Source organism: Peromyscus eremicus, chromosome 6 (genome assembly GCF_949786415.1).
Source record: "Peromyscus eremicus chromosome 6, PerEre_H2_v1, whole genome shotgun sequence".
NCBI lineage: Eukaryota > Metazoa > Chordata > Mammalia > Rodentia > Cricetidae > Peromyscus > Peromyscus eremicus.
Genome location: NC_081421.1, coordinates 109,819,067 through 109,843,757, shown reverse-complemented (window position 1 = coordinate 109,843,757; position 24,691 = coordinate 109,819,067). Strand labels below are relative to the sequence as shown.

Here is a 24,691-nt window from a genome sequence, read left to right as displayed (position 1 = left end):
TAATAAACTTACCTGTGGTCAGACAACAGGACAGCCACAATATTAAACATACAGGTTAGGCAGTGGTAGCACACGCCTTTAATCCTAGCTTTCCAGAGGCAGAAATCCATCTGTTAAGGATACAGCCAAGCATGATGACTCATGCCTTTAATCCCAGGGAGTGATGGCAGATAGCAAAAAGGTATATAAGGCGTGAAGACCAGAAACTAGGAGCATTTTGGCTGGTTAAGCTTTCAGGCTTCTAGCAGCACAGTTCAGCTGAGAGCCATTTGGATATGAGGACACAGAGGCTTCCAGTCTGAGGAAACAAGATCAGCTGAGAAGTTGGCCAGGTGAGGTGGCTGTGGCTTGTTCTGTCTGTCTGATCTTCCAGTGTTCACCCCAATACTTGGCTCCAGGTTTGATTGTATTAATAAGAACTTTTAAGATTCATGCTACATCTCTCTTCCACTTCTCTCCTCCATGCTTATTCTTCTGCTTCCCGCCATCCCTGGAAGGCCCTTAGAAGATGCTGATTAGATGCTGTCACTATGCTCTATACTTTCAGAATTCTGAGCCAAAAGTAACCTCTTGTCATTATAAATTGCCCAATTTCAGATAATCTGTAACAATAGAAAGCACACTAAAACAGATACAGATGACTGTTGCAATCCTCAGATTCAGGGGAAGAACCCAGATACAAAGGCACATATAATGTAGAAATCCATTTCTATAAAAGGCCAACTAATCTGTTAGGACAGAAAACTGGTTCCTAGGACCAGAGGCCAAAGGAGAGATGGCCTACAAACAGCCGAGCAATCTGTTGGTTATGATGAAGATATTCAGTATCTTGACCATAGTGTGACGGTCTCTTGATAGTATACAGATATCAGAGCTTATCAGTTGCACACTGTAAATCCTGTTGAAGCCTTTATTTTGTTTACTACTCTGTCTGTCCTAGTAAATTAGAAACTGACAGCAAAGTCTTTCTGAACTCTTGTTTTTGTCCAGTGGACTTGATAAAGGTCAAGCAGTGAGCACTTGTTCTGTACTTGTGCATATGTTCATTTCTCCTAAGTTCTGTCCATTTTCACTGTGTGTATTTTAAAGCTTTTTTTAAAATTAGATCCTTGTCTATTTTGGATTAATCCCATATTATGTTTCTTTTTAACTGTGATCATAATTCCTGTTGAGATGTCAACTGTGTCTGACAGTATAGACATATTAGCTTTCATTTGCTTAGCGTTTATGTGGTACGTCTTTAACCATTTTTTTTAATGCTGTTGACACGTTCTTCTACTTCAAGTAGGTGACTTGTAGAACTCGCTTCTGTTTTGTGTCTAATCTGACTAGCTCTGCCTTCTAAGTGAAAGACTTAGCCTTGATGCAGTCAGCCATCTTCCCAGATGCTTCCTGACATCTGAGCTATTCTTCGTTCCCTTATCCTCTTACTCTTTCTCACATTTTTTAGTGATGGTGTAGATGTGATGAATAGCATTTAATCTCTGGAAGTGAACACACTTTCTTATATATTGAATTGTTAGTGTGGAATACGGGTCAAGTTAATATAGTCAAGAGTTGAACTGGGTTTCTTCTGTTCTTCCCTTTCATCTGCACTTCTCAACCTGTGGGTCGTGACCCCTTTGGGGATGAATGACCCATTCATGGGGTCTCATATCAGATTCCCTGCAGGTCATATCAGATAGCTACATTATGATTCATAACAGTGGCAAAAGTACAGTTAGGAAGTAGCAACAAAATAATTTTATGCTGGGGGGTGGGGTCACCACAACATGAGGAACTGTATTAACGGGCCACAGTATTAGAAAGGTGGAGAACCACTGCCTTCCATCAGCTAAGCCCCAGTTCACACCCCCTTAATGGTGTGCTGTTGTCTCCTGAGTTTAGACTGCCTGTGCGCGAGGACTTTCCTAAGGGTTCCTGCTTTCCCTGCAGCTGTTAGCATTTAGTGCCATGCTGTGTCAGGGCTTTTCTTCATGTTCTTGCTGCTCTCCCAGTAGTAGACAGGCCAAACCAATATGAGTAAACTAAGGCTTAAGTTGACATCAAGCATTTATTCTGTTTTCTGAGAAAGTGCACACAAAAATAATTTATAGTTGCTATAATTTTTCCTGAATCAGCATAAAAAGTCACTCCTTGTTTTTCTTGGGGAAAAAAAAGAATTTCTGACCAATTTACCATGATTTTGTCTGGGAAGAATTACTTTAAAAAATAAACAGAATTTGAATTATAATGATTAGTGATTAGAAAGCTAAAAGTAGCAAGATTTGAGGGTTTGTTTCCCATTACCAGACACAACACGCAGTAGGTTCTTTCTGTACATAGACCATAGTAGACACAGTATGGAAAGAAAGGAGCAAGAAGTATCATAGCTAATGGCAACTCAGTGTAACCTCCTCCTGCTTCCCACCTAGACCAGGAAACTGACAGATGTTGAAATCCTGCTCACAGGCAAGCTTATCAACTCATGGAGACTGCATTTTAATTATTTTATAAATCATTACCTTAGTGATAACAATTTTTCTAATGTTAAATTCTTTTTGAAATTCTTAACATTTTGAGTCTCAGCAAAGAAAAAAAATGCCCTTTCTGACAATGAGGAGTAATCTTAGGATTTCCAGTGTTTTCTTCGGTTCTTCAGAGACCTTAGTTTATGACATACCTACAATTTGCCTTTACTGAAATGTCTTTCCTTCTGTTTAAAGTAAACCAGGTCACTTTCTTTTATTTACTGTTAACTATTACTGAACTTGAAATAGTTAACCCCATGTTTACTAGTAGATGGTAATAGAAAGTAGAGAAGACTGTTCTCCTCATGACTTTGTTTCCTCTGTGAAGTAGGAAGTATTTGTGTTGTGGTTTGCATAGCCCTCCCTCTGTCTCCTCTGTAACCTGGACTATGCATGCCTTCCACTACACCCAACTGGATTTGCATATGAATCTAAAAACTGTGTTATTGTGTTTTGTTACTTTAAGCTCTGAACTAATTAATTATTTGTGAAATAATGTGTTGATCAACTTGGTGCTTTTGTGCATTTTAGACTGCTGTTGGATGACTTAATATTGCATGTCCTAAAAAGATTTCTTGAGAAAGGGAAGAGATAACACTGCAGAAATGACTCTTAAAATGTCTTCTTAATTGATGCTGAAAATTAAACAGTACTGTTACACTGTGACCACTGGGCTTGGTGGCACATGCCTGTAGTTCCGGGATTGAGAACGCTGAGACAAGAGGCTTGCTGCCTGTGCTACCTCAAAATCACTAACAATAAAGTGCTTTCAACTTTTCTAAATTAAATGAGCGAGGAAAATACTTCTTCAAAAAGATACTTAATAAGAGAACATTGAATTAGTGTTCAGACTTTTCCAAATTCCATTTGTTGATATTTAATCATGGTAACTTTTTAAGCCAAGTACGAGTTAAAATAAAAGCAAAAATTACGCTTTCTTAATTTACCAATCACCATGTTCTTAGCTCTGAAAAATACTCAGACTCAGAAGTATTTACATGCAGCTTCTCTGTGCTTAGCTTTTATTCTGGCTTGGTGACTTCAGGGACTTGTGTCCCCAGTCACCTTTGGTTTGTGGAAATACATACACACAGCATATACAGAGTTAGTGTCATCACCCCTTGCAGAGTGAATAAGGCAATGCATTTACAGACACAACACACTGAATGTGTAAAAGAAAATCTCTGGAGCTAGGGAGATAGGTAGTTTTGTTTGTAAAGCGATTGTCATACAAGCACACATGTAAAAAGCCTGATGGTAGTGTTGTCCTGTAATCCCAACACTGGGGAGGTGCACACAGGACATCCCTGAGGTTTGTTGGCTATCTGGCTGTGGTGGTTTGAATGAGATGTTCCCATTGTCCTGGGCATTTGAATACTTGGTCCCCAGATGGTGGAGTAGTTTGGATAGGTGTTGGTGGTTAGGAGGTGTGGCCTTGCTGGAGGAAATATGTTGCTAGGGGCAGGTTTTGAGGCTTCAAAAGTCATGTGCCATTCCCTGCTTCTCTGCAATCTCAATTTCCTGCTGGAGATGGGAGCTCTCAGCAGCTCCAGTCACCAGGCCTGCCTGCTGCCATACTTACCTGCTGTCATGACAACGGACTCTTTTCCCTCTGGAAATGAAAACTCATATAAACTCTTCTTTCTATACGTTCATTCTCTTTTGTTGCAACTATGGGAAACTAATAAACCAGCCTAGCCGAGTTGGTAAGCACCAGATCCCAGTGAAAGCCTCTCAAGAGAACAAGGTGCATACTCCAAGACTGATCCTGGTCTCTATATTCAAGGGTATATGATTCCACATACATATGGGCACAGGCATGCTTTTTATTTGCTAAAACTTCATTGAGAACTAAGTAATAGGATCAATATGACCTTGTATACACATTCTCAATAATTTTATTTTTTCTGAGTAATTTAAAACAAAATTTAGATGAAAGTTTTTTAGACTGAATTGTACTGTTTATTTCTGTTATAGACTTAGAATTTTCTGTTCTGCTTTATTATAATCATGACTACAGTTACAGTGTTCACTTGATCAGAAGTCTACAATTTTTTACTTTGGTGCCTCTAATTCTCATCTGTTTAGCTGGCATAGTCAAAAACAAATAGTCATACATAATTCAGATGTTTGGTTTGATAACTGGATGACCCAAATAGCATGAGGTCAAAGACTGACTGATGCCATTAGGCACCAGCCTTGATCTTTAATTCAGTGTATATCCCAGAGTAGGTGTACTATAATATTTAATTCTTTGTGCAGGGTACATAGACAGTAGATCCACATTTTATCCACAAGAATACTAACTAGTCATGAAGATTTGTGAGTCACTGTCCATATCAGCTGCCCTGTCAGTGAACCCTGAAGACCATGGGAAACCACATTACTCATGAAAAATAGCCACATTCTATAACTGATGGAATAAAGATGTAAGTATCCTCAGTCTGTTATAGTAGGGGACAAGAGAGGTGACATGGAGAATGGAAAACAAAGGGAACCATTTCCAATCAATAAATAACCTGAATGTGCCTCTCTGAACAAAGAAAAACTGTGCTTTGGTGAGTCCCAGGCAGCATGTAGAAAACTAGCGGGATCAACTGATATCTCATTAATTACATTTCTTTTTCTGTTTGTAAAATGAAAGAATGAAATCTGTGGTAGTAAGAGCATAAAGAAAATCAGTTTTCAGAAGTTTTTCTTTCTTCCTCTTCTTTCTCTGTCTTCTCATCCTCCTTCTGCAAAGTAAATGATAATTTGGCAGCTCTTGGCCAGTGGTCCCATTTGTTGTTTAAACATACTGAAAGCCAAGGATGTATTCAGCGTTTACTGCCCACAAGAAGCAGCATGTTGGAAAAAACAGAAGTAAATGTGTGTAATAACACCACAGTAGTTAGACTCAGTGCTTGCTTTTTATATTATTTTCTTGAGTTTAATTGTATTACTCGTACTTGAAAATAAAGTGCCAACTTGATAGCTTTCCCCAACATCTGTGAGACATAATCATGACATTCAGGTTTCATTGTTTCTTGCTGTGGGCTACAGAAAGGTATTGGAAGTACATTTTGCTCTTAGACAGTATTAGTATGAAAAAAAATGATGACTTGGGGACTGGAAACTGTTCTATGGCATGCCATCACTAAAGAATGAGGTAAGCCTTAGGAGTGTTGGTGGGTTCCTCCTGTGGCTATATATCTTATAATTATTAAAAATTAAGATGTAAATTACATTTCTATAGTTAACACCTCAAAATGCTGCACAAGTTAGATGTTACTAATGATAAAATAGCAACTCTTGTATTATGTGTTTTATATTTTCCTCTCAGACTGATAGCAAAACTTTTAATGCACAAATCAAGTTTGTATTCTGAGTAGTTTCTGAGAAAAGAGCTATGTGTACGTAATTTAAACACAAGAACAAGACAGGAATGGAGAAGAAAGGAAAGAAAGCAGCTTTATGTTGAGACTTAAGTAATGGCCTTCTGATTGTACTCAGAATTTTAGTTATTATATTACAAAAATGGTTGAGTAAATTTAAAAAATTGTACACTATATTTTGATCATATTTTCCATCCCCAACTTTTCCCAGATCCTCCCCAGCTTCATAGCCACCAAACTCCATTCTCTCTCCCTTTCTCTCTCACTCAATACACACACACAGACTTTCTATGTGTATATAAATATATATTTCTTTCCTATATCCATATATGTGTATACATACGTCCATATATGTGTATACATACATACATACACACACACACACACACACACACACACACACACACACACACCAAAAAATCTCATAAAAAATGTGGAATTCATTTTGTTTTGATCAGCTGCTCCTGGACATGGGGCCTGCCCTGGGGTGTGGTTGATATACCCAGTGATACTCCATTAGAGCACACTGATTTTCCATTTCCCCAGGGATATGAGTTGCAAATAGCTTCTTGGTTAAATATGGGACCTCATCTAACTTGAATTTGTGCAGGTCACGTGCCTGCTGCTACAGTCTCTGAGATCATATATACTGTTGTGTCTGGAAGACACTGTTTCCTTGGAGTCAACCACTACTTCTGCCTCTTACAATCTTTCCACATCCTCTTCTGCATAGATCTTTGAGCCTAGAGGAAAAGATAAAGACATCCCATTGAGGACTGAGTGCTTCCAAGTTTCTCACTCTTGGCATATGTCTAGCTGTGGGTTCCTTTGTTAATTCCTAGCAACTTTAAGAAGCTTCTCTTGTGAGGGTTGAGTAAGGCACTGATATATGGGTACAGCAGTATGTCAGTGGGAGTCATTTTATTACTCCTTTAGCAGAATAATAGTATTGGGTTTTCCCCTAGGTACATGATCTATCTAGTCTAGGGTCTTGGCCACTCTGGCATTATCAGGTGTGGGTTCCATCTCATGAAGTGGCCTTAAATCCTATCCAGAAGTTGTTGGCTCATCATATAACGTTTGTGCCACCATTGTGCCAGTGTGTCCTGCAGAGAGGTGGCTGTTGTAGGTAGCAGGGATTGTAGCTGGGTGATAGTGATGATAACCTTTCTCCTTCCATTGTGTGGAGTCCTTTCCAGTACCATGAGTGCTAGTCCACAGGTGTGAAGCTTCTAGTCAGTCACCAGCTTGCCTTCTCTATGTTCAAAGACATAAGTTAAGTGTTGTCTTTGGCAATAGGGCCTACCATAGGTTGTGGAGAGCAATAAATAGACTTGGCAATAGCTTGTGATGTCTGGGGTGTTCCATGGGATCCCTTTGGCCAACAGCTCCACTAGATATAATCCATTCCTGGTACTGGAGGTTTAACTGTTGGCATAAGACATCTGGTTGGGGCATTGTGTTTCCCCATTACATGGTGACTTCTCTTTCACCATAATTAGAGTATATATTTTATTATAGGAAGCTTTTTCAATAGACTTCTATGTCTCTTTTTATGTCCTTTGGTGTTAGTTGTCTCTCTCCATATGCCCTCCTTTAACCTGCTCTCTCATTCCCCTCCCCTTTTAATCCTGCAATTCTGGTTTTCCCTTATCTTTTTATAACACTATATTCTTTTTCTCCATCTTTGGAAGATCCTCTCCTACCTGCTAATTTGTTACTTGGTACCTAACCTCTGTGGTTATTCAGATTGTAGCACATATATGGAAAGCTTAAAACTTACCATCCACATATTAGAGAAAACATATAGTATTTGTTGTTGGGGGGGCGTGGGGGGGGGTGGTCAGTATCTGGTTTACTCACTCGGGATGATTTTTTTTTTCTAGATCCATCCATGTATCTGTGAATTTCGCTTTTTAAATGGCTGAGTAAAACTTCATTGTGTAAATGTACCACATTTTCTTTATCCATTCATCAGTTGATGGACATCTATGTTGTTTCCACTTTGGAGCTATTAAAAATAGGTTGTAACCAGGCAAGGCTTCCAGTGGAGGGACTGGGATACCAACCCAGCCACAAAATCTTTGACCTACTGTGTGTCCTGCGTGCAAGATGTGCTGGGGCAGTGATTGCTCTGAGCTTGTGGGAGTGGACAACCACGCCACAAATTAGAGGGAGCCCATGCCCAACACTGCCTAGATGACCAGGAACTGGAGGCTGGATAACCTAGAAACCTAGGGTATAACCAAACTCGACTGCCTGCCCCCTCAGAAAAGTCAATGAAATGATTCCTGATGATGTTCTGCTCCACTCATAGGTCAGTGCCTGGTCCAGTTGTGGTCAGAGGGGCTTCCTCTAGCAGCAGGTGGGAGCGGCTGCAGAGACCCACGCCCAGACATGAAGCGGAGAGAGCCCAGGGTGGAGGTCTCCATCAGGTCCCTCCCCTTGGAGCTTGGGGAACCCTGTAGAAGAGGGGAAGAGGAACTGTGGGAGCTAGAGGGGTTGAGGACACTGGAAGAGCATCACTACCTGTGGAATCCACTAGGCAGGACTCATGGACAGTCACAGAGCTTGACAGTCTGAGCTCGGTCCTCTGCATACATGCTGTGATGTTTAGCTTTGTGTTTTGGGGGACTCCTGACAGTGGAAGTCGGGCTGTCTCTGACTCTTGCCTGCTTTTTGGTTGGACCTTTTTCCTCCTACTGGACTGCTTCTCCCAGTCTTAGTGTGAGGGTTTTGCCCAGTCTTACTGCATCTTCTTGCGCCATGTTGAGTTGATGTCCCTGGGAGGTCTGCTGTATTCTGGAGGAAGAGTCGGGGGAGGGGAAGCTGGGGTCGGGATATATTGTATAAAAGAAAAATAAGTAAAAATTAAAAAGGTAGGCCAGTCATGAATGTGGATGAGCAAGTATCTCAGTTCCTCCCTCCCCCGACGCCAACCCCATCCACCACTCCTCCACTATTTCTCTTCAGATACAAGCAGGCACAAAAGTTCTTTCATTATTCAGGAGTGTTTTAACTAGCCTGAGTTTTTTGTGTTTCCATATAAAATTGAGTTTTTTGGTTTTGGTTTTTTTGTTTTGTTTTTTAAATTCTGTGAAGAATTTTGTTGGGTGTTGCATTGAACCTATTGATTGGTTTTGGTAGGATGGATATTTCTCACAGTAGTGATCCTTCCGATTCCTAAGCATGGGAGGAGGCCTTTGCATTTTCTGGCGTCTTTAGTTTCTTTATTCAGTGTCTTAAAATTTTTTATTATACACGTCCTTCACTTGCTTGGTTAGCGCTATCTAAAGATAATTTTTGAGGCTCTTGTGAAAGGTACTGTAGTTTCCCTGGTTTCTTCCTCCATGACTGTCATTTGTGTATAGGGAGGTTACTGATTTCTGTGTTAATTTTGTATCCTGCTACATTGCTGAAAATGTTGATCAGCTGTAGGAGTTTACTAATAGAATCTTTAGGGTCTTTTATATATAGAATTTTATTGTCTGCAAATAAAGATACATTGACTTCTTCCTTTCCTATTTATATCCCCTTGGTCTCCTTCAGTTGTCTTATCGCTGTAGCTAAGACTTCAAGTACTATATTGAATAGGTATGGAGAGAGTGGACAGCCTTGTCCTGTTCCTGATTTTAGTGGAAATTCTTTGAGTTTCTCTCCATTTAAGATAATGTTATGGGCTTGCTGTAGGTTGTCTTTATTATGTTGAGGTATGTCCCTTGTATCCAGGACTTTTGTCAGGCTGCAGCAGGATTCAGAGTGAGTCTGGAGAGACTGATGGAGGACAGGAGTGATAGTAAAGGCTGTCTACCCAAGTCCTAGCCTAAAGTGACCACAGGGGGTCTCTAGTAGAGAATGTGTCTAATGTTGTAGAAGTCACAGGGGCATGGATATGGGCTATAAGGAAAGGTCGTAAGTGCCACACTGAAAGAGCTTTTGAGCAAGTTTTTAACCCTGATGGGTTCTGTTGATAGGGAGCTGACTTAACAGACCACAATTGAGCTTGGTAACTCACATGGAATACCAGCAGCTAGGTAGCTGATAAAAGAATATTGATAGGATTTCAAGGCCAAAGATGGATATAGAGTGAGCTTCCAGCTGAGCTACAGAGTGAAACCCTGTCTCAAGATTAATTAAATGGGCTCAACAAAGCTTTGTGTACTAGGAAACTGAGGCTTATTCTAGGTATTTTTTAAGATTTCTTTGGCATTCACAATTTATATTTTGAAAGCTCACATTTACTCAGCAACTGACATCAAATTCTATTTGAGTCATGTAAACTTTAGGTTGGGATATGCATGCTGTATATCCATATAGTGAATATTTAGATTATTAACTAAGTATTTATTTTCTAAAATACCATCACATACATATTGACTCGTTCTTGCGTATTTTTTGTTACTGGAAATTATATTGGCTTTTTGTTTTAAGATAGGGTCTTGATCTGTGGGGCAGGCTGGCTAGAACTTGCAGTAGCCTCAACCTCCTAAGTGCTAGGTTACAGGTGTGTGCCATACCTGGCTGGAAAGTAAAGGGATGTGTGTGTGTATGTTTGTCTGAGTGTCTGTGTACAGGTATGTGATGTGTTGATGGGGAGGCCTGAGGTTGATATTGGGTATCTTCTCCTATTGCTCTCTACCTTATTCATTGAGGCGGGATCTCTCACTTGTACCCAGAGCTGACCTATATGGCTAGTGTAGGTAGCCGGCTGGTCCTGGGGAATCCCCTGTCCCTACCTTCTGAGTGCTGGAATTACAGGTAGGCTGCTATGCCCATCCAACATTTATGTGGGTTCTGGGGAATCTAAATCCAGGCCTCAAACTGAATGGTGAATATTTTATCCACTGAGCAGTCTCCTAGCCCTGGAACTTAAATTTCTAAGAGTACAACATCTCAGCCAGTTTCTCTGACTGGTTACCCTAGAAGTATATAATTTTTTGTAGTCTTAGCTGTTTAGCATAGGGCATAGGGCATTGTTGTGCATCTGTATAACAGTATAACTATTAGGACATGTTATGAAGCTAAATAAATGAACTTATTTTCATTTTAACCTATTTCCTTAATTTTTTTAATTAAGAAGTTAGTGTGTTATAAGTGCATATAGGTCTATGCCAAAAGAAATGATGTATAAAGTTCCATGTCATAAGATGATTGAGCATCACATAGAAGTAAATGGCCTTAGTCCAGTGCTTTTATTAATAGAAAACTAAACGTTTTGCATTTAGGAGAGTCTTAGCAATAGCTCCTTTGTGGGGTGTTTCTTGTACTTACCTTTTGTTCCTATAGCTGAGTTATCCATTGTGGCATCCGGTCACCAGTTTAGCTCTTGGAACTATTGAAGTGTGGTTAGTTTGAATTGAGAGGTATCTCCAGGGTAAAATACTATTGGATTTGGAAGATTTATTATGGAGAACATAAATATTTCACTAATAACACTGATTGCTTGTTAAAGTAGTAATAGTTTAGACATTTGGTTGAATAAAATCATATTGAAATGTATTCCTCGCCTTATTTTAATCTTTAATGTGGCTTCTGGTAAATTACACATGTGGCTTTTATATGTTACCATCATGATTCTATTGGATAGAACTATCCTATAGACTGTCTTTTTATATGAAGAGGTCAGATTTTAAAAGGTATATACACCTTTTAACTCTTTCCATTCCTGTATTCAAGGGTTGGAAAGTATTCTAACGCTGTTCACACGTTCCAGCAGCTGAATGGCATTTGTGTATTGTAGGTTCACAAGTATTTTTGACCATCACTTGACAACCACTTAAAAGTTGAAATATAATGGTGTAAGCTAGGAGAGGAGATAAGGAAAAATAGAGCACAAGTCAAGAGTGAAAAGAATGTTTGTGAATGACAGAAAATGCTGATAGACCCTAGCACTAGTATTTAGTAACTGTATAGTGTAACCTAGAATTATACTGTGTTCCATTCACTTTTCTTTGACAACAGACATTGAAAAGCACTCATAGAAAGATATATTTATTGTTTTCCAAGTTAAGGAACAAACACGTTCACCAATTAATAGTACTTGGGAGGCTGTCACATGCCTCATATGTGTGAGGCCCTGGGTTCTCTTTCTCAGGAGACCTGTCCCTTCAGAAGAGAATCATTTTATTCCTGCTTTTTAAAAAATCTTAACAACTTCATTGTGAAGGAGGGCCGTGAATTTTCTCACCATCAAATGGACACTCAGAAGTTCTTTAAGCTCCCGTTTTTATATCAGTGAGGAGACTCTTTATTTTCCTCTTAAAAAGTGATTGTCTCGGCCCCATCCCACTCCCATGTTCATGGTTCTTTGTTTTGTTTTCCTTTTATCTGGTTTTCAACAAGACATTCAGTCACCCTGCTTAGGTTTATTTTCGAATTATTAAATAAAGACTAACAGAGTGTTGTGTTTTGCATTTGAAATTGTAAGGTACATTTCTTTTCTTTATTTTCTTTTTAATTTAACTCTTTGTTTTACAGATGAGGGCAGAGGTGCAGTTGACCAAGCAGGTGGTGCACAGATTGTAGTTGCCCATTTAAGGTCACTGTGCAGTAGAACAGACCCCGCCAATGAGGAGCTCTTGACTGTCTTTTGTGGCATGCTGATGAACTATAGCAATGAGAATGGTAAACAAAACTGAAAACTTGCTTTATCTGTGGGGGAAACTTTAAAATAATTTTTACTATACTATATGACAGATATTTGAAAACTGAACAGATTCGTAAGTGGCACATAAATTTAAGAATTGACTTTACAGTGTTTGAAAATTACAAAATGGCCTGAGGTACAGATTGGAACTAGGCTTTGAAGGTTGCCCACGTTAATACTTAAACCTAAAAATCAAATGGACAGAATAGTTTAAAATTTCTTGCTGTGGACATTTTAAAAAGAAGCAGTGTTAAGGTAGGCTCATGTTTATGACTTTAAATGCCAGGAGGAGTTCTAAGTAAACATTGCTTTTAGATGGAAATTAGTTTATTCTAGTTACCATATTTATTTGGAATTAAAACCCTTCAGTAAAACAGCTTTAGAATAACAGTTCAGAGTAACTGGAAATAGCTCATTTTAAACATTAGTCTGTAAAACAATTTGTTTTCCCGATATGGCATTTTTAGGACCTAGCAACAGATGATACACTTTCACATAGCCTGTGGTTGTGTGTTATAGGAACATCCATCCATGCAATAATAGTCAGTTCTCATAGTACTTCTGTGTTGAAGCATGGCTCATTTCTCTTTATCTATGTAAAATATTATGTGAATGGAATGCTCCAATTTCATTGAAATGTCCTTGCATTAACAGAGGTCCTTCTGTGATTTGTTTCGTGGGTTATTTTAAGTTTTACAGTTGTACATTGAATATGTAGGGTTTTTTTTTTTTAATACTGAATTTACAGAAGAACAGTTGGCAGCTTTCATATGGTCAGTAATTTCTATTTTCTTTCACCTTCACTGAATCCCTTTGAAGGATCCTAAGCATGAACAGAAACAGAACAGAGTCTGGGTAAAATCCAGTTTTTAGTTTCTAACTGGAGTTTAGCTAGAGTACACAGTATCTGAATTATAGTAGGACATCATTGGTCAACTGTTCATGTTCCCTTTTAAACTTCAATTGGGAATCAACGCAAGAAAATGGAAGAATGCCCAGTGGGAGAGCATTTCGTGACGCAGCTTTAGATACAGTAGACACGTTTCTGCATCTAAACTAGGAAATGTCATCTTCTGAGGAAGCTGCTTGAAAATGTATGTAAAAATACGAACGTGGAGAAGTGACTTAGCTGGTAGCTGAAGTGCTGGTAATGCAAGCATGGTGAGTGGAGTTTGGATCCCCAGCACCCAAGTTATAAAAGGACAGTCAGACAGACAGACCTGGAGGCTCAATGGCCAGTCAGTCAACTGAAAAGGGGAGCTCCTGGTTTAGTGAGGGACCTTGTCTCCAAAGGTAAGGTGGAGAGTGATTGAGGAAGACATCCTGGTGTCAGCCTGTGACCTCCACACAGGACAGACAAAATGACTGAAAGAACCTCCCAAAGCATGCCAACTCCTGTAGTATCGCAGTATATGGCAGAGTGTATTGAGGTGACATTAATATGCCGAGTGCTCATGCTTGTGTGTTTTCTAAAACTAGGCCTTCCTCTGCTGGTGAATATGCTTGAGAAATAATACAAATACTATGGGAAGCTATATAACTTTTTTCATAATGTTGTTGGACAAAAGCTGTATTCCAAACCTGATGAGAAATGCCTCATTTAAAACTTAGTAGATAAAACAAATGGTATTTTTAGACCATTAAAGAAACATGGCAAAGGTTACTCTTCACCCTGTTTCTATGCCCTGTCTTGAGCCCCCTTTGAAGAGACTTTCTTGTTGCTAATGTTTTAACTTACTGATCCAAATGTTTTTGCATTACTTACTATAAAGCATTTCTAGTGTTGTGCTCATATTAGTTACTATTTACTTAAATTTTCTGTTTAAAGACTTAAATATTAGAACTTCTTTGCTAACATATAATGACTTAGGATTGATCCTGTGTACCCAGGAGTTGCTAAGACCCCGAAAAACTCAGGAGGTACTTTATATCAGCACTTAATGGGAAGTTTCCTTTTAGATGTGTTACCTTTGAATCTTTGTGCATACTCTTGTGCTAATTTGTGAGTAGAATATGAGTGATAAACATCTCACTTCTCCTGTGGAAGAAAAAAAGAATTAATTGTTTCTTTGAGCCTAATAACTTAAGCTTTATCCATAGTTAAGATATTTTTAGCTGCATAATTTTTTAAATATTAAGATAAGATAGTGTTGAAACTGATCACAAAGAACTCAACATAGGCCCCGATGATAACATTTTTGAATTATGTATTAGTTTTAAAATGCAATGATGCTATGCAGTATATTCATTCAAATACTTGTTTATATCATGAAACTGTCAGTAAGTACATCAAGGTTTCAGTTTAAAAAATAAAGAACAAAACCATTTCCTAAACATAAGGAAGATGTCTGTGCTATGAGTGTATTAGCTCAGTGGAAGCATCCTTATACCATTTGACAAATTGTTTATTAGTTTATTAGTTTAAAAGTTTAGACTAGCTTAGGACTACATTTTTAAGCTATGGGCTATTATTTTTACCTATAATTGAAGCAATTAGAACTTTTTATATCCATACTGGTAAGCATAGAGTGTCTGGGTTATAAAATGTGTATTATTGCTGAGCTAGAAATGTTTGAGTGATAATGTATAGAACCCTATTTGAATATGACAGAAAAACTTTATTTACTAAAAGTCACTTAACATTTTTAAAAATCATAACCATTTTTTATGTGGCAAACAAACAAAAATACTCATTGTATAGTCCTCCAAAATAATCTGAATATTAATTTGATAGTTCTGCTTATAGAAAGCTTGTTAAGGATTTGGCATTCAGCTTGAGGGAATGTGATGGTATCTCCTTTTTCTGGATATGACTCGAGTTTTAAATGAGGAACTCAGATCTTTAATTATTGTTATTTTATTTTACTAATTTTTTCCTGTTTTTTTTTTTTAAACACTTGCGAGAACACTAAATATTTTTGCTCAGTTGTCCAGCTGTTAACACAGATGCTTTCTGACTGGCAATGGCAGTACATCCCAATCAGTCCATCATAAAACTGACAATAGCCTATATGGGCATTACACTTGATACACTTAACCCACACTACACATCACACCAAGCACTGGGAAGTACCACTTGTTTAACCCATGGCCACATAGCTGATGAAGAACTGTGGCTCAGTGCTTGCTGTGCCCGGCATCACAAAAGAGTCAGGCTGCACATCACTGGCTTGGGCAAAAACCAAATGTCAAGTTCTGCTAGATCCTCCTGACTCCATACTGCTTCATCCCATCACAGAGTTAAAAACCTTAAATCGACCATTTTAAGTCAAAGACTATCTGTAGTATAGTGTTTGAGTATATCGTTCCTCTGGTTATGTAGTGTCCAGGCACTGGATACTTCAATGTTACCTAAAATTTTCATTAATAAAATCAGTAGTTGGAGGAAAACTGTGCTGTCCAAAAGCAATCCTTCATTATATAAGCTAGAAACACTATAAATTCTTTATTTTTGTATTAGTTAAAAGGAGGCAGTAGCAAGGAGGGACACTGAAAACAAGTACTATTTCCCATTTTATCCACAAACTTGGTAAGCCTGTATATGCACATCTGGAAACTACAAACAAACATAATCTTAAGTGAACCATTTAGAAATCAGAGTAACACCTTGTGTAGGAATCTGTCAATTCGTGGTCACCATTGTTAAAATTATAAGTAGCTATGACAAATCAGTAAGTAATAGATACTCTACTTAAAGGTTTAATAATTTTCTGTTGGTAGGTTGGTTGATTTTGATACTTGGTCTCACTATGTATGGCTGGCCTAGAACTTTCTATATAAACCAAGCTGTCTTCAAACTCATAGAGATCCATTGCCTCTTCCTCAGTAGTTCTAGAATTAACAGTGGCCACCACCATGCCCAGCTTAATATATTTCTTAATACAGGTGTATTAGAGACACAAAATAGAAGGGAAAGATTGTTACAACTTTAAAACAAAGTTCTAAATGGTAATAAACAAGAAAGACTGATTTTTTTTTTAAACACAAACATATATAAAGTAAAGGTAATAAACATGCCACCAGGAATAGTTCCTTCTCAGTGTATTAGTGTACAATCTATGGCTTCTTCATGTGACCTTATGTACACATATGGTAGCTATATATTTGAATATATGCTTTTAATAAGCAGTAGCACTAACATTCTCCAGTATCCCCAATATCTCCTTAAAAGAGGCTATTTTATGAGGTAGGGAATGCTATTCCTTGGGTACTTTAGTTAAGGGTTAATAACTGCGTTTAAGTGAAACTTGGTACTTCTGTCAATTGGCTGAAACAGGTTTCTAGGGTATTTTCTATCTCTGGTCTAGATTTGTTGCTGGTCTGGCTAGAATGCTCAGTAGAAAGGTGTGAGCAGGCCTGACAACTTGATTTGCTCTCTGGATCCCAAAAGGTGGCAGAAGAGAGCCAGCTCCCAGGAATGTCCTCTGACCCCCCCCCCACATGCACAGTGGGCACTTGCGTGCGCGTGCTCGCGCACGCGCGCGCACACACGCACACACACACACACACACACATACACACTGGTTTTTTTTTTTAACATAAAGATCATTACACGTGTAATTAATTTTACCTAATTACCTGTGTTTCTGTAGGTTTCATTTTCATTGTTTTGAGAGAACATAAAAGTTGGGTGGATAGGGAGGTGGGGGGAATATAGGAGGAGTTTAGGGAGGTGAAAGAACATGCCCAAAATATATTGTATGGAAAAAATTTAATTAAAAGAAAATTCCAGAAACAAAGAATTTTTAAGTTCTAAATAATTTTAATCATGGTGGCTATACTTGTTTCATATTTTTAAAAGAAGAAAATGTTTATCATACTTGTTATAGCCCAAGTTTTACTATATATGATAAATAGTTATATACAGTATTTGTTACAGTCCAAGGGTGTAGAGTAGTGAGCTAAGCAATTCTCTTAGAGTGTGCTTGGTAGGTTTTGTCAGCGTGACTCAAGCTAGAGTCATTAGAAGAAAGAACTCCACTGAGAAAATACTTACATCAGATTTGTTGGTAGGCAAATCTGTGGGTCATTTCTACGATTAATGATTGATGTGGGCGGTCCAGGCCACTGTGGGTGGTGCCATCCCTGGGCAGGTGGCCTGGGTTTTATGAAAAAGTAAAGTGAGCAAGCCAGTAAGCAGCATTCCTCCATGGGCCCTCCCTGCTTGAGTTCCGACCTCGGCTTCTGTCAGTGATGAATGTGATCAGGGCATGTAATAAAATTTTCCTACCACCCCCTTCCCCCCCAAAAGAACCCCACCATTTCTTTTTATCATGAAGTTCATTTCCTTAGTGAATCTAATCCAGTAACTTGGATTAGCTTTTTTTTTTTCCAGTAACTTGGATTTGCTTCTTCACATTTAAAATAGAGATAAAAATAAATAAGGAAATACTGATTAAAACACATTCTGTCCTAAGCTGTGCTTATCCTGTGTTTTAGTGTTCTTTGATGACAACACACAGGAACATTTCCTAAATGTTAGATGTTTAGAAGGATTCTTGCTCCGCTTGATGCATTACTTCCAAAGTTTAATTAATTGGCACGTCTATATATTTTCTACATATTAGATTTATATATATATATATAACTATAGGACAAAAAATAACCCCAAACATAATATTGGATCTTCCAGTGTTACTACATTAAGTGTATTCTCTAAATTTTGTCCGTTTATAAAGACATGGGCCTTATACTTTTAAGTTCACATCTTTTAAATCCAGTTTGTCACATTGAAGCGTTGTAGTGTGGTCAGTGAAGGTGCCTTCGGGATTTCTAGTGTGCAGCTGAGTTCTTGGGATTCTTATTCTTGTCACTCTGCTGGCTGATATACTTTATTAACTATCTTCTGGCTGATGTGCTTTATTAACTACCTACTGGCTGATTGCTTTATTAACTTCCTACTGGCTGTTGTTTTTGTCGCTAAAAAAATTCTGAGTTTTCTTCCTGTGCAACAGAGCTTTTGAATCCCTTTGCTGAATTGGGTAGAATTAATGAAATTCTGCCACAAATACCTTTTTATTTACAAATGCTTTGTTCTTAATCCCATGTGGTCAAGTGTTGGCACAAATACTCAGCGTAACCCATTATAGCATCAACTTTTGAGTGTAAAAATCTTAAATTTTATCTTAGTAGAACGAAGTGGTTGAGCCACTTTGACTTCGTCCGTGTTTCTAATAACTCACAAAGTTTGCCGCTGTGTTACAGGACCAGCGCTCTGTTGGCCTCACTAGAGTCCAGATTGCTCTTGCTGTGATGACTGAACATTTAGCACTGTAATGCTGCAAACTGTGCCCAGTGTGAACTCAGGACAGTGGAGGAGCAAAGGCTGTGTGGGCGTGTAGTCTCTAAGCTGGTTTTCTTTTCTGTACTCGCCTAAAGTTTGGATTTCAGACAATCAAGGCCACTGGATATTATTTTCAAGATTTTCATCATTGTGTAAAGTGTATGTGGCACGGTTGGTTCTCTGATTTCTTTTTTCCCCTCATCTTCACAAAACCTAAGAATTCCCAAGTTGGACTTTTAATTAGAAGACTGGTGACATAAATGTGATTACATAACTAAAAGTAGAAAAACAAAAACAGCAGACCACCTGCCTCAATTTCCCCTTTCTCTGCACCCCATCTCCAGTGAACCACCCAGATGTTTCTCTCTAAAGTTCCGTCACCGCATTCATTGCTTCGTCTCAGTCCATACTCCCAACAGACACTCTCTGGGGACCTGCAGGCATTTGCTCAGAAAAGCAGATAGGCCAACTGCAGGGCTTCACCTCTCCTTCCATCCCTCCAACTCCAGTCACCTCTTCTCACATCTAGTTGTGTAGCAGACTTTCTACTCTCCTCTCCTTTCTCTCCCCCATTTCCAGGGGACTAAGCAGATCCTTTCCTTCCTCCTATCCTATCCCCATTCCTAAGTGTCACCACCCAATACCCAGAAACACATTTCACCAGGAACCCCCAGTGGACACACCTATCAGGATCCCATAAGAACTCTCTACCAAGCACCACACAGCCACCACACTCTAAGAACCAGGAGAGCAACAGAAACCAAGGAACAAAACACTTGTAGATGTAATTCTAAACGGTTTTATTAAATAAGAAACACAGAGCCAAATGCAGAGTTAAAAGCCCAAGAGGTCAGAGCAGTAGCTAAGAGCTGAGACTAAAACCACCTTCTTACCACCCACTGCTGCTGCGATCCTTCCCCTGAGAAAGAGACCTACTTCTTGTGTGTCTGTCTTTTTATTGACTTTCTATTCTGCCTTCTCATTGGTTGTAAACTCAACCATATGACCTCCTAGTCACTGCCTGTCTATACAGACCTCCAGGTCTCTATGGTTGGTATTGAGATTAAAGGCGTGTGTCTCCAAGCTGGCTATGTCCTTGAACACACAGACTCTGCCTGTCATGTGATCACACCACCACCTCCCAGCTTCTTCCCTGGCTTGCTATTAGCTCTGACCCCCAGGCAACTTTATTAACATACAAATAAAATCACATTTCAGCACAAATAAAATATCACCATAAACACTGACCCAACAAAGTTAAGACCAAATATCAGTGCCTAGAATTATAGTGTTCCCAAACCTAGTTGCTTAGATACCAGCATAAAAACATGATCAGTCAGTTCAAGCTAAGACAATATGTCTCTACTAGAGCCCAGCAACCCTATCACAGCAGGCCCTGAGTATTCCAATGTAGCTGAAGCATAAGAAAAAGACCTTAAAATAGCCTTTATCAATATGATAGAGGTCCTTAAAGAGGAAATGAAAAAAGAAAATCCTTAAATCTATATAAACACAAATAATGAAAGTAAATGAGCCATTTAAAACCTGAAAGTGAAAATAGAGTCAATAAAGAAAACTCAAACTAAGGGAAATCTGAAGAGGGAAAATTTAGGGACTCAAACAGAAGTCTGAGAGGTAAGCCTCAACAACAGAATGCGGGGTGGAAGAGAGACTCTCAGGCCTTGAAGATGCGATAAAAAAAATAGATTACCTCCGTCAAAGAAAATGTTAAATCTAAAAAAACACCTGGTACAAAACATCCAGGAAATCTGGGACACCATGGAAAGCCCAAATCTAAAAATAACAGGAATAGAGGAAGGAAAAAAAACCCAAGTCAGAGGTACAGAAAATATTTTTAACAAAATCATAAAAGAAAATTTCCCTAACCTAATAAAAGAGATGCCTATCAAGGTACAAGAAGCATAGAGAAAGCAAAATAGAGTGTACCAGAAAAAAAGTCATCTTACCATGTAATAGTTGAAACACTAAATGTACAGAACAAAGAAAGAATATTAAAGCTACAAGGGAAAAATGCCACGTAACATATAAAAGCAGACCTATTACAATTACACCTGAGTAGCCAGTGGAGACTCTGAAAGCTAGAATGGCCTGTATAGATGTGCCACAATCTCTAAGAGACCACAGTCGGCAGCCCAGACTACTATACCCAGTAAAACTTTCAATCACTATAGATGGAGAAAATAAGATATTCCATGATAAAGCCATTTAAACCATATCTATCTACAAATTGAGCCCTACAGAAGGCACTAGAAGGAAAACTCCAACCTAAAGAGGCTAACCACACCCAAGAAAACACAGGGAATAAAGAATCCCCAAGAAGTAAATCAAAAGAGAGGAGATGTGAATGCATGCACAAGCACTCAACACACACGCAACAACAAAATAACAGGGATTGACAAACTTTGCTCATTGATATCTCTCAACATCAGTGGTTTCAAGACACAGACTAACAGAATGGGTGTAGAAACAGGATTGATCCACCTTTCTGCTACATTCAAGAAACACACCTTAACATCAAGGATAGACATTACCTTGGTAAAGGGTTAGAAAAAGATACTCCACACAAATAGACCTAAGAAGTAAGCTGATGTGGCCATTTTAATTATCTGACAAAATAGACTTCAAACCAAAACTAACCAGAAGAGAGATAGGAAAGGATACTCCATACTCATCAAATTATCTGTGCATCAAACTCAAGGGCACCCAGTTCATAAAAGAAAAACTGCTACAACTTTAGTCATATATTCATGCTTACATACTGATATTGGGAGACTTCAATATCCCATTCTCACCAATAAACAGGTCATCCAGACAAAAACTGAACAGAAATGCTGGAGCTAACTAATGTTATAAACCAAATGGAACTAACAGATATTTACAGAACATTTCATCCAAACACAAAAGAGAACACCTTCTTTAGTGCACTGCATGGAACTTTCTCCAAATTTGACTGAATACTCAGACACAAAGCAATTATCAAAAGATACAAGAAGATTGAAATAACATCCTGCATCCTATTAACAACAACAGAAAGCTTACACACTCATGGAAAGTGAGCAACTCACTACCAAATGAAAAATGAGTTGAAAAAGAAATTAAAAGCTTTCTAGACTTGAATGAAATTAAATACACAACATAATCCAAACTTATGAAGGCAGGTCTAAGGGCAAGTTCATAGTGCTAAATTCTTACATTAAAAAAATAAATGAAGTATCATACTAGTAACTTAATAGCACATCTGAAAACTATAGAACAAAAAAGATATCACACTCAAAAGGATTAGACAGCAATCACCAAACTCATGTCTGAAATCAATAGAAATAAACAAAAAAGAATCAATTAAACAAAGAGTTGGTTCTTTGAGAAAATCAGTAAGATCTGCAAACTCTTATCCCAATTAAATAAAAGGTGGAAAAAGACTATCCAAATTAATACATTTAGAAATGAAAAGGGGTACATAACAGACACCAAAGAAATCCAGAGAATCATAAAAACATACTTCAAAAAAAACCAAATTGGAAAATATAAAACAAATGGATAATTTTCTCTTATATATACCACTTACCCAAATTAAATCATGATCAGATAAGCAGGTTAAACAGACCTATAACTGTTAGTGAAATAGAAGCAGTAATTAAATGTCTTCAACCAAAAAAGCCCAGAACCTGATCATTTAAATGCAGAATTCTATCAGACTTTCGAAGAAAAGTTAATGCCAATATTCCTCAAACTATTGCACAATATAGAATCATAAGGAACATTGCCTAATTTGTTTTACTCTGATACCCAAGTCACAGGCCCAACAAAGAATGAGAATAACAGACCAATTTCTTTTATGAACATAGATGCAAAAATTCTTAATAAAATGCCTACAAACTGAATCCAAGAATATATCAAAATGATCATCTACCATGATTAAGTAGCCTTCATCCCAGAGTTGAACATAGGTAAATCAATAAATGTAATCCACTATATAAGCAAACTGAAAGACAAAAGTCACATGATCATCTCATTGAATGCAGAGAGGGCCTTTGATAAAATCCTTCATGACAAAAGTCCTGGAGAGACTATGGATACAAGAGACATACCTCAACATAATAAAAGCAGTTTATAGCAAGCACATAGCTATAGCAAATATCAAGTTAAGTGGAGAGAAACTCAATGCAATTCCAATAAAATTGGGAACAAGACAAGGTTTCCACTCTCTCCATATCTATTCAATATAGTACTTGAGGTCATAGCGAGAGCAATAGAATATCTGAAAGGAGTTAAAGGGAATACAGATTGGGAAGGAAGAAGTCAAAGTATCTTTATTGGCAATGATATGATAATATACATAAGTGACCCTAAAAATTCCACTGGGGAACTCCTACAGCTAATGAACACATTCAGCAAAGTATCTGGATATAAAATTAACTCACAAAAATCAGCCTTTCTGTAGACAAATGAAAGACTGAGAAAGAAGTCAGGGGAACAATACCTTTCCTAGTAGCCTGACATAGTATAAAATGTATATAAAATCTTGGGGTAACTCTAACCACACAAGTGAAAGACTTGTATGATACAAACTTTAAGATATTGAAGATGCAACGATCTCTCATGCTTATGCATCTTAGGGTTGGTAGGATTAATATAGTAAAAATGCAATCATCAAAGAGTCAATGCAGTCCCATCAAAATTCCAACACAATTCTTCACAGATCTTAAAAGGTTAGTTTTCAGCTTCATATAGAAACACACAAAAAAAAACCAAGTTAACCGAAACAATCCTGAATAATAAATGAAATACTGGAGGTATCACTATCTCCAGGTTCAAGTTGTACTGCAGAGCTATAGTAATTAAAACAGAGTGGTATTGGCGTAAAAACAGACTTGTTGATCAATGGAATCAAATTGAAGACCCAGACATAAACCCACCTGCATATGGACACCTGATTTTTAATAAGGAAGCCAGAAACGCACACTGAAAAAGATAGCTGTACCAGGCTTTTTTCTTTTGGGGTCACCAGCGCCCTCCCAAATCATGACATGGAGACTTATTTTCAGTTTTGAATGCTTGGTCTAGCTTAGGCTTGTTTCTGGATAGCTCTTTTAACCTAAATTATCTTGTTTCTCTTTATCTTTTGCCATGGGGCTTTTTACCTTCCTTCTCTTTATCTTACCTTCACTGCCTCTCTCTGTGTCTGGCTGGCTAATGACTACCTGGTTAGCCCCAAATGTGTCCCTCTGTTCCTCCTCGTTCTTTCCTCCTCCCTTCTCTTGTTCTTTCTCTCCTTGTATTTATTCTCTCTGCCTGCCAGCCCCATCTGTCTTTCTCTGTCTAGCTAGTGGCCATTCAGCTCTTTATTAGACCAATCAGGTACCTTAGGCAGGCAAGATAAAACAAATGCAATACATCTTTGCGTAATTAAACACACATCCTTAAATCATTAAACAAATGCAGCATAAACAAATGTAATACACCTTTACATAGTTTAATATTTCACAACAGACAGCATCTTCAACAAATGGTGCTGGTCAAACTGGATGTCGGCAGGAAGAATCCAAATAGATCCATATCTGTCACCTTGCAAATTCAAGTCCAGATGGATCAAAGACCTCAACATAAAAGCAGATATGCTGAACCTGATAGAAGAGAAAATGGGGCATAGCCTTGAACTCATTGGCACAGGAAAAGACTTTCTGAACAGAACAGCATTAGCACAGGAACCAAGGTCCACAATTAATAAATGGAAGCTCTTCAAACTGAGAAGCTCCTGCACAACAATGGACATTATCATACCAACAAACCGGTAGCCTGCAGAATGAGAAGAGATTGTCACCAAACACATCCGGCACAGGGCTAATATCCAAAATAT

General features: G+C 38.2%; 1 protein-coding gene across 4 annotated transcripts in view; it reads left to right on the top strand.

Annotated features, from left to right (window-relative positions):
- Window positions 1–24,691, top strand: part of Rap1gds1 (Rap1 GTPase-GDP dissociation stimulator 1) — a 142,861-nt gene that overhangs the window by 76,703 nt on the left and 41,467 nt on the right. For 2 of the 4 annotated variants that reach the window (XM_059266343.1, XM_059266342.1), the window contains exon 5: window positions 12,362–12,508. The exons of the other annotated variants lie outside the window; for them this stretch is intronic. In XM_059266343.1, the coding sequence (XP_059122326.1) occupies window positions 12,362–12,508 (147 nt within the window). The remainder of the gene's footprint in view (window positions 1–12,361; window positions 12,509–24,691) is intronic. 4 annotated transcript variants of the gene reach the window in all.